The sequence below is a fragment of the Aythya marila genome (assembly GCF_965140915.1).
Source record: "Aythya marila genome assembly, chromosome: 23".
Lineage (NCBI taxonomy): Eukaryota > Metazoa > Chordata > Aves > Anseriformes > Anatidae > Aythya > Aythya marila.
Genome location: NC_139064.1, coordinates 7,484,772 through 7,495,829, shown reverse-complemented (window position 1 = coordinate 7,495,829; position 11,058 = coordinate 7,484,772). Strand labels below are relative to the sequence as shown.

At 44.2% G+C, this 11,058-nt stretch overlaps 1 protein-coding gene across 8 annotated transcripts in view; it reads right to left on the bottom strand.

Annotated features, from left to right (window-relative positions):
• Nucleotides 1–1,054: 1,054 nt before the first annotated feature.
• The window catches only part of MSANTD2 (Myb/SANT DNA binding domain containing 2), a 29,080-nt gene continuing 19,076 nt past the window's right edge, over nucleotides 1,055–11,058 (bottom strand). For 3 of the 8 annotated variants that reach the window (XM_082778001.1, XM_082778002.1, XM_082778004.1), the window contains 2 exons: nucleotides 10,801–10,861; nucleotides 1,058–2,790 (listed from right to left, as the gene is read on the bottom strand). In XM_082778001.1, coding sequence (XP_082634127.1) covers nucleotides 1,938–2,790; nucleotides 10,801–10,861 — 914 coding nt within the window. In that variant the 3' untranslated portion in view covers nucleotides 1,058–1,937. Of the gene's footprint in view, nucleotides 2,791–10,800; nucleotides 10,862–11,058 lie in introns of all 8 variants that reach the window. The other 5 variants (XM_082777995.1, XM_082777999.1, XM_082778000.1 and 2 more) reach the window with 4 other exon arrangements.

Here is an 11,058-nt window from a genome sequence, read left to right as displayed (position 1 = left end):
GGAAGGGGCAGGACGGGGGCTGCACACCAGCGATCCCGGCCACCAGATGCCCTCTGCTGGGAACAGCACCAGGAGAGGCTTTGCAGCTAATCCTGGCCCTAACAGGTGGTAGAACCCTTATTTCTCCCCAAAAAGCCTCCCCACACACTTTCATCGCTCAACGCTTCAGGAGAAACAAAAAGTCTCTCTGCTAGGTAAGGCCACACACCAGACAGCCTGAGAAGCCTTAAACCCACACAACCCATCCCCACTACCAGAGGATCCCAAGTGGAAGAGCCCCATTTCCACCCATTTCTCCAGCCCCATGCTCAGTGCCCAGCTGCATTTGCAGCTTTTCTGACCTTAACTTGCTTGTTCCAGTCCCAAATTGTCAGGGAAAGTCACCACTGAACACAGAGGAGTCTCAAATGCTGCCATGCAGCAGTGAGGAGGAGCCTCCCCATGCAGAGCCACATCAAGTGTGAGGAAAACGATGGGGGCAAAGGCGTCTCATGTTTCCTAAATGGTGGGGGTTAGATGGGGCTGGGAAGCAGTGCCAAGGGACACAGAGCACTTCCAAATGCTGTTCATCTTCCCTGCTGCAACTCCACAGATGGTGTTCCCAAGCTGAAGACATGTCCAGAGCTGGGGGGGAGGGGGGTCAGAAGGCAGAAGCTGAAGGCAAAGGAGGAAACTCAGCTCCACCAAGGGACACACTGCTGTCCCACATCCCTTGAGGCACAGCCACCAACCAGGGCTATAAAGCCACTTCCACTCCCTCCTCTCCCCAAACCTTCTGTCCAAGCCTGGCAAGAGGGATGCTCAGGCACCCATGCTGGTAACAAAACAAGCACAGCCACACTCACCATCCTCCATAGCTGCTGACCCTGGACACAATACAACCAAAACTGAAAGGCTCTCACAGGGATGACCTCTGGAACAAAACCCCAGTGGAAATTTCCAGGGTGCTGCTCAGAGCCCCGGCAGGAAAGCTGTGTCCCTGCAGATGGATCCAACCCCACGAGGAGAAAGACAGCTCTAGGAGTCCGTGCGCATTTGCTTGATTTTATTAGGACTGACACATTCATTGTATGTCACAACGTCACTGATCAATGAGCTTTAGAAAAAACAAAATGCCAGCACCAGCCAGCAAAGTAATGGGGCTTATATAGTAACACTTCTGAAAAGGCTTTAAATGCTTCCTCCCGGCCCCCCCGACCCACCCACCCCTTTCCCCCCACCCCAGTTCTCACAGCTTTGATTGTATCCATAAGCATGGTTTGACAAAACGTTTCCCAGCTGCCAGGTTATTCTCACAGAGGCTAAATAGAAATCAAAAAAAAAAAAAAAAAGCCCAGGAATTATTTTAATGTTAAAAATAAAATAAAATAAAAATAAAATAAAAGCAGATATGGCAACACTACTAGTAAAGTGGAATACATCACAGAAACGAAAGTCTTTGCAGGCAACACTGTTTGGATAGAACACTTGATGGGTGAAAAAATGTGAAATTCTAAATTATATACAATAGTATCTAGGGTGGCTTTGAAAAACAGTCTCATTTAATGTGATTCAAGGTTTAACTTGCCATTATCTATTGCTTATTTATTCAGATCTGTAATAACACTTAGAGACGGATGTGTAAAAATGAGACATAGTGGAAAAACAGCTTTTTGTATGAAACGCCAAGCATACGCTCAGTCCGATGTGGAATGTACCTACAGTCATTTCATGTACAGGGCTCTCATCGCAGCACTGCTCGGTGCAGAGCTGGCTGGTCGACGGCTGTCCCACAGGCCTGGGGCGAGCTCTTTGAAACCGCCCGCAAGCATCTTTCCCTCTGAAACGCATTTCAAGTGGAAAGTCTTACTTGCCCAGCTGTGAACAGACAGGATCTGAAAACGTCCAGTAGTGAGATGGAAACAGGCAGAAGCCCTAATCCTTATGAAGGACGAGATTCAGTTGTTAAATTTTAAGGGGTATCCAATGGCTTTTTCCAGGCACTCTACCAAAGAGCCAGCAGAAAGAAAATCCCTCTCCACTTCCACAAATTTGATGTAGATGGATTTTGGTGAGACACCGGGCTCTACAATGCAGTTCTGAGATAAAAACGCATTGATCCCAACCCACTCTTTGCTGAAGGTTTTGGTGTTTGCCTGAAAATGTAAAAACAGGCACTGCTGGAGAGTTCTGACCTCAGCAATACCAAGGTAACAGTAGATAATACGGGCAGACTCCATCTCCACCCGGAGAGATGCCTGCGGTGATGGCACTTCCAGCTCCCCTTGAGTCTCATTGCCAGGATCGGTGCCTCGGTGTTCCATGAGAGGCGAGTGGGGCTTCTCATGACACTCTTCATACCCAATGGCATACAAGCCCGGGCTTTTGGGGATGCCTCCTGGTAATAAATACTGAACAATATTTCCTCCCGTTGGCTTGGAGTGAGCAATGGGTATCCAGTCAATCTCCATGTGCAGCTCGAGGCACCTTGCTTCACTAATAGTGATCTCTAGGAATTTGTAGTAAACATTTTTCCAGTTCATTTTCTGTACTCTGGTCATGATAACCCTGCCCTCTGGCTTCTCCGAGTTGAAATACTCCCGGAGCCGTTTGCCAAGGGGCACCTGCGAGCTGATCTCTGCGTAGTGGTAGCGAATATCCTCCTTCCAGCGTGTGTTGTAACCGATGCCAAAAATGGCCAGTTTATTAGAGAGATGTAGCCTGGAGAAGTCTGTCCAGCTCTGAAACAGCTCCCACTTCAACTGGACAGACTCCAGGATTTGCATAATGTTCTGCATCACGTCGCGCTTCCTGGAAAAATGAACAGAAGGGTAAGCTGTCAGTAACCGTTCTGCTAAGATCAGAGCTGCTAAACCACCCCAGCCAACACACCAGCTTTCAGAAAATGCTGATCTGCTGCTCGGCACAAGGCACAGCAGAGAAGGTGCGAGCAGGGCTGCTGCTGTCTGCATGGAGAAGGCTTGACCTCAGCACTGCTTTACAGAATCTTTATGAATTGGGCAGTGTCAAGGCTGAAAAGACAATTGCAAAAATTCACATGCTGAGCAGCTGAAGAATCACCACACTGCACATTTGCTAGACTGCTTTTTCAGCTGTGGGTATTTAATTACTGTATACATCCTATGTCACTACATGAATTTCCAGACTACAACACCACACTGTTGTCTTTAAATTAACCTCATCAAAAAAGAAAAAAAAAAAACTCTCAAACAAGAAACTGAACTCCATCCAAACTCTCTAGCAAACTGCACTTTCAGCTGGAAATAACCCGGAGAAGAAAACATGAGCTGCCCTGCTAAGAGATCTCCAAGTACAGGTTCAGAGAAAGATTTGTGCTCTTATTGCTACCACCGCACCCAGAACCACACTGTAGAAATGTACCTGTATTGCTTAAAAGCAACTGCAAGCAAACATTTCTCTGGTACTACTAAATTAATGTGAACTCTTTTCTTTTTTTTCACAGATGTGTGTACAGCCCTGAAATACTTTGCTTCAGCTTGTCCTGCTGTTTCCTCACAGAAGTTTAAGTGCATTTGCCTGCACCTTGCTCAAAAAAAAAAAAACAAAAACAAAAACAGAACTTGCCTTTCTTCTTGAAGCAAAAGTGTTGTCTGTTTTCACCTCCATGCTTCCATAATTCCAAAAATGGAAATGGATTTTGTTTCAGCTTCCCAAATAAAAAAAAAAGTTTGCAAGCACAGTGAGCAACTACAGTGAAGACCAGGGCTGACTTTTCCAGAGCAATTCCCCTCTTTTCCTCTTACTTAAGGCTCTCGTTTCAACTAACTGCACACAGACATCCTGTTCTTGCTTATTTGGAAAAATACTATGTGCATGCATAGCTTGTGGGCAACATCAGCACTCAGTCCATCAAAGACAACTGAAGCTGCTTCCCTAATTCGTTACCGACACTCACATGCTTCTATCTAAGTCACTACCCTGAAATTATATCAGTGAACAACAGGTTGCAATTGTGAAAACACAAAACAAGCCAAGGAGATCCAAAGGCTTGCTGCCAGCACTAGGCAAGAAACAGGGCTCTTGGGACATGGAGAACTCACCCAGGCCACAAACCACAACCCAAATCCACCCATGACAAGTGCACCTCTGCAGAGCAGAAGATGCAAGCAAAGATTCCCTACTCCACAGCTTGCTGCTGGATCAGGACACAAGTGAAGCATTAAGCTGCACCATGATGCGCATCTGAAATCCTTCCAGAGATCAAATAAAGAAACTCTTGCATTTCCAAAGATTTCTTTTGGCTGCTAATAACAACACCAGTGTCAAAGTAAGTTTCACTGTAGGGATTCACGCATTGCTAAGCATTCAGGCAGGAGCATTTGCATACATCTGAAGTAAGCTGAACATCTTCATTCAGGAAGAATGAGACACTTCAAGCATAATTAGTAGAGAGAACTATTGATTTTAAGAATTCTTGCCCTACAATCCAAGTCATAGGAAGATAGCACAACACTGTTGGTAACTGAGAAACATCTTGGTCCAACCAAAGTGATTTGAAAGCTAGCTCCACTCAACTCTCCTCACCTATCTGTTATACTATATCTTGTTATACTACATCTGTAAATCTGCACTGCAATCATATGGGTGTCACCACATCCCAGAGAGGATCAGGCGCTGAAGCTACTGGATACATTATCTCCCTCGACTTCCCACTAGAACAACATGCACCTTCTTCCTTGCACTGGGTGACAGAGCTTTCTTCTGCAGGGTGAACATGAACTCCCTTCTTCTTATGGGCTCGTACCACCCACTTCCGTGGATTCATCATGGACAAACACCAAAGGCAGCAGAGCTGCACGAGCTTAGAGTACGTGAGGAGCTGCCAAAGCTTTTTCTTTTTACCTGAAGCAACTTGTGTTCGCTACGTTCACAAAGACTGCTTTAATTCCTTAAAATCAGCCTTCTGTAACAGCTCCCTATAGAGTTAGGGCACAAGACTGGTGAGACAGTAAGGTCAGAAGTATTAACTGGTTATGAAACAACTCCTTAAGCAATAGCAGACAACACCCCACAAACTGCACGGGACAGACACGAGGCTGGGATTCTCACAGTTACTTTTCTGCCCAAAAAATCTCTACATGGAACACAGGCAGGATATAAAGGTCTCTCTTTCCATTTTTGCATTACATTGATCTAATGGTTCAAAGGAAAAAAAAGGTTGGGAGCTACAGAGCCTTTCCACAGTGCAAGAGGGGTTCAATCGTTCAATCAACTTCACAGCTCCTCAGCTCAAAAAGCTTTTTTTTCCTAGGTGCTGCACATCCAAATCAAGCCTAGTATGCTCCAGCTTACTTTACAGAGACATAAATTAAGAGGCAACAGCATCCCAAAATTTATCTATTTTACTCAGAGGACTGCTGGAGACTGACTTCAGTTTTCCAGGCAGGTCGTTCAACTCTACAGTCAAGTTTAATATAAAGGAACACAAACTGACACACCGAATTTTCCCAAATGCAACACATGATTTTGGGAAAGCTCTCCAACTGCTGGGTTTACTGTAAGCTATCCATTTCTTCCTTGGCAGACTGAAGTCAACCTGGTCTCAGGAGTGTTATGCTCCCTGCTGAACAACATTACACATATTAGGTGACCACTGGCTCTGCAAGCTTCACACAAGCCCAAGCCCAACACATCAAGTCTGAGCAGCCGAGGCAGAAATCACTCACTCCACCCAGTGAGAGCTAGGGCTTTATCCGACTAGCATGCAGTGTATTTCAGCTTTCTAGCAGCAGCAATCTTGCCAGCCAAGCAGAAGAATGCCTGGATAGACCTTAAAAGGCATTTTGGTAAGTGCATCACTACTGTGATCAACACATAACAGAGTTCATAGAGCACTAAGGAGGGAACGTGCTTGGAAAGCACAGGATAAGAGCCAAGGGTTGTTAAAAACACCTGTTGCATTGTCAACAAACTCTTATTTCTTAAATTACTTCTTAGAAGTCACTTCCACTTTCCCCAGATTAGCAGCAGAAGAGAAGGCAAGGACAGAAACACTATACAAGAAAAGCGCATGAGTATTTACTCCAAATACATTTACATTTACAGACACTACAGCATACAAGCCTGAACTTTTTCAATAGATAAAAGTGGAAAGAACTTTCTCTACAGCTTTCCTGATGCTTCTTCAGATGCTGAGCAGCAGTGTCACTACGCTTGGAAGATGTCATCTCAGACTTGCACTTTAGACTTTTGGAAGTGTAAGTTCATCCTCTGGGGACAAGACACACAAGGTGACATAGTAAACAGCTGGCTCAGTGCAGGGCTGTGCAACAGCAGCCTGTTTTACCAGTGTTACACATTCATTACATTACAGAGAGACAGAAGAGAGACAGCCAAACTCAGTTTAAGGAAACGGTTCCATCCAAACCCAGATACATGAGAACACAGTGTGGGTAGATTTTCATACAACAGTGAAGGAATAAAGCTAGGAACAAAAAAAAAAAAAAGCCACCTTTACTAATTACACCATAAATACTATTGCTAAGCTTAGTTCAGCATAAAAAAGAGCTGAAACTCTGGTGAAAAAAAAAAAATTAGTCACTCATCCAACTACTGCTGGGAACAAGAATAATTTCACTAGAGACAGTCTCCAGCAGCACCTCACTTATCAGATAAAATACAGGCTTCCCATGGAGGGAATCTTTCAGTTTGAGCACAGAGGAAACAGTATGGAAAAAGAAATGTTAAAAACGCTCTCATTTTCATTTTAGCATCTCCTCTTCCCACTTACACCAGGATTCAACAGCTCAGCAGCAGTCCCGCTGCTGAGCTTCGCTTTCCCAGTCTCCACACAGCACCTCCAGGTATAAGGGCACTCTGCACCTTGACCAAAATACTGGCTGATGAAAAATGGTACCTAGTACCTCCAAATCATGCTACAGTCATGACTACACATGGGGCCAAGCCCAGGAACTGGGAAGCATGCAGTTCTGTAGCTGTGCTCCCCTGTTCTCCAGAGCCAAGAGCTTAAGGCACAGCTAACTCTGTGAAGACAACCCCTCTTTTCACAAGCATGAAAAATTTGGGCGGGGGGATGACTCACTGGGTAGGGGGGCAGTTGAGTGGTAACTGGGAATAAACCCCTTAGCTGTAGTTTTGCAATCACTTACACCACAGCTCTGTCCTGCTAGGTAATAGCTAAATTAATGTGATGTAGCTCAAGCACAGGTGCTGCTCTGCCAGAACACAGAGCTGAGAGTGCTTCTTGTCTTTCTGCTGGTTGCTGGAAGACAGAAACACCTAACATGGCACAGTAGGTAGAAGCCAAACTGTTATTTCTCTCTCTCTTTAGAGCAAGGAAAGAAAATCTGGGCAAGTAAAGAGTTTATCCTGGTTCAGCCCTGTGACACACAGGGCCATGTCATTTTTCATCTGCAGAAGGTGCCCTAGAGCTGCATTTTACCACATTGCGTACTACGACCATCAGCACCTGGCTCAGACTGGTCATCTGCACTTCCATCTCCTCAGAAGCTTTTGCAATTCAAATGAGGAAAGTCTCAAGACTTAGTGCAAATTTGTTCTCAGGCACTGTTTCTAAACAAAAGCAGACTTCAAAAAAACTGAAACAGCTAGTTTCAGTGAAGGATCTAACTCTGCAGGCTTTTTCTATTTCATCTTCAAAAAGCCTGCAGTGAAAAAAAATACTCCTCAAATTTAAAATAGTAGAACAGCGTCTTAAGTAGCATTTCAATTTTCAAAACAGTTTACTGGGAGACAGTAGCATGCCGAGTGAATGCAACAGCATGGCCAACATGGGCCACCTGACAGAGTAGTTGTTTTGAAGGGCAGTTGTTTTCTATCTGAAGTCAAGAGGTGCAGTGCTGTCAATGCTAACAGGCTGTGCAGCTTGCTTGGAGATACAAGGTACTAAGGTACTAAGTTTGTTGGCGCATAACCAGGTCCTTTTAATTTAAAGTTAATAAATACCCAGCTTATCTATAGTATCTGTCAGGCTTCTCAAGACTGCTTGTAATCACTCCAATCTGAATGTTCATTTCCTTAACTGATTTCCAAGACAACTGCTGAGGTGCTAAACTGGACAAAGTAAAGTCTGGCACACCAGCATGCAGCAATCTTTCGCTTTTCAAACCCCTACCTTGAAAATCTGCATTTGACACTGCTGGGCCACACTGACCAACCAGACAAAGTTTAGCAAGAACGAATGCCAGATTCTTTACCTGGGAGGGGACAACCCTGGCTGTATGTACAGCACTGGGGACAAGAGGCTGGAAAGCAGCTGCAGAAAGGGATCTGGGGGTTCTGGTTGACAGCAAGGCGAAGATAGATCAACACAGTGCTCTGGACACCAAAAGGGCCAACTGCACCCTGGGGTGCCTCAGGCATGGCGCTACTAGCTGGCGCTAAGGGAAGGGACTGTACATCTGCGCTCTGCCTCATGAGGCCTCACCTCAGGCACTGTGTGCAGGTTTGGGCACCACAGTATGAAAAGGACATAAAACTACTAGAGAGGGCCCAAAGGAGGGCTAAAAAGATGGAGAAGGGTCTGGAGGGGAAGACGTGTGAGGAGTGGCTGAGGTCCCTTGGTTTGTTTAGCCCAGAGCAGAGCAGGCTGAGGGGAGGCCTCATGGCGACCTGCAGCTCCCTCACGAGGGGAGCAGAGGGGCAGGCGCTGAGCTCTGCTCTCTGGGGACAGCGACAGGACCCAAAGGAATGGCATGGAGCTGGGACAGGGGAGGGTCAGGCTGGGGGTTAGGGAAAGGTTCTGCACCGAAAGGTGACTGGGCCCTGAAACAGGCTCCCCAGGGATGTGGTCACAGAATTGAGCCTTTGTTTAAGAGGCGGTTGGACAACACTCTCAGACACATGGATTGATGTTTGGGTTGTCCTGTGTGAACCCAGGAGTTGGACTCAGCGACCCTTATGGGTCCCTTCCAACTTAGGGTATTCTGCGATTCTGTAACACCTTCTACTTCACATCCCTGACAGTGCAGAAGACATGAAGAGTGCTTATTGACTTCTTTGCTTTTCATTGCTCGATGTAGTGAAACAGCATATTTTTCAGGTTTCTTTACATCTTTGAAAGACAACCTGAGTCAGTTTGATCTGAGTCTGATTTCCTTGCTTCTCAGAGGGGCAAGGAAAAAAAGCCACTTTCAGCAATTCACTGTGTTGGAAAATGCTCTGTGCTTCCACTGAGCACGTAATATTGGCTTATCACCTGCATGCTTCACAAAATGCCCAAGAGTTCAGAGACACACATGAATTTTAGAGACCTTGGGAGGAGAAAATAAAACCCCAGCTCTGGACAGTCTGATCCAGCCATGCAACTACACAACAGAACTCTGGAAGAGAAGATCAGACAGTATGAATACACCACATGCTCCTCTGAGCCTTGACCTCAAAACATTCAGGTTTATTTTCAATGCAACTCCCTAAGGCACATCCTGAAGGTGAAATTAACCATGAGGAGCTTCTTAGGACTGTTCTAAGAGGTGACAATAATGATTAGAGTGAAAAAAATATATATTTTTCCTCCAGTTGCTAACTGGAATTTGATCCACATTAAGGAAAACAAAAGTGACCATCAGGTACAGGCTAATCCTGGAAAATTAATCTGAAGAGAAGAATTTGATAAAGCTAAGCCATTACAAAGGTCACTTTAAAAAATCTTCCTATTTATTTATTTATTTATTTTACTGTAACTGAGTAATTTAAAAAAGTTATATTACTAGCTAGGGACACTATGTAGATGTGTACAGCAATGATGAATTATCATCATAGACAAGCTCACTTTCCAGCATAGGAAATACTTTAGCCAACCCTATAAAGGGGTTGGTGGTGTAAGACACCATGGTCCACATGTGTTCCCACCCTAAAGAGCCTGCAAGCCAATTTGAAATAGCTCACTTCATCACATTCTGATCTGCAGTTACCCTATGAGTATTAAAATATGAGAGGCTGGAAGAAAGTAGCCCTGGTCTGAAGAATTACGGCACAATTCCTGTCATTTTTTGAAATACTCTGTGTTATTGTTGGCAAGGCAATGGAGATTCACATGCTCAAAACATTTTAAATGCTCCAGTATTTGTCAGATTAAACCAATCCAAAAGGTTACAAGTCAGATCTGGAAAGTTATAAAAATAAAAATCATGAGCTTTGGCATGCCTTCCCACCAAGGAAGGAAAATGCGTGAACTTTTCATGCAAGCATTACTCACACCAAGCCAAGTCAACAATACACACTACTACAGGGATGGTGTCATGTCAGTCTCTTTCCTCCACCTATATTCTCCTTTTGATCCATTTTAAATATCTAGTCAGTGTGCACCATTGCACATGTAAACACCTAGGTATCCAAGTTATGATCCTGTAATTGGTTTAGTGGAAAAAAGTGTTACGACAAAGACTGCTCTATAAAAAAGTTTTTTCCCTTATGTCCAAAGGGGCAAAATTCAGGCAAGTTCAGGCAGATGGAAAAAACAGATCATAAATACATTGAAGAGTTTGGACTCATCTCATGATAACCACAGCCTGCCCACACATCCCTAACAGTTCTGTTGTGTATTTTATCCACTTTTTTAAGTCCTTGCATTCATGCAGTGAGTCTTATTTGCTGTATGATGAAGCCAAGAATGGACAAAGTTGTGAAGCTTTTCAGATGCTCTGAGGTAACTGGAATAATGCATAAAGCAGATTCAACTGTATGAATAGTCTTGCACAATGTATTTATAATTATAATCAGAAGTTTCAAATATCCTCCCTCCTGCAAAATATCCCCAGGGAAATACATTCCAGGGTAAAACATTCATAAATTACTTACTGAGTGTCTTCTGAAGATTCCTGTTTTATCTTTAATGTTCTTTTTGTGGTAGGCATTTCATCTGAAAGGTAGAATTCCAACACACAGTTATGTTTTAAATAATGTTCCTGGTGGTTTTTTTCTTCCTTTTTTTTTTTTTTTTGTGTGTGTGTGTGTGTGTGTATGTCTGTGTGTGTGTTTTTTCAGGCTGAAATTAAAATCAAACTTACTTCCTAAGTCCACTAAATTCTGCCACATACACAAGACAGCTCCAGATCC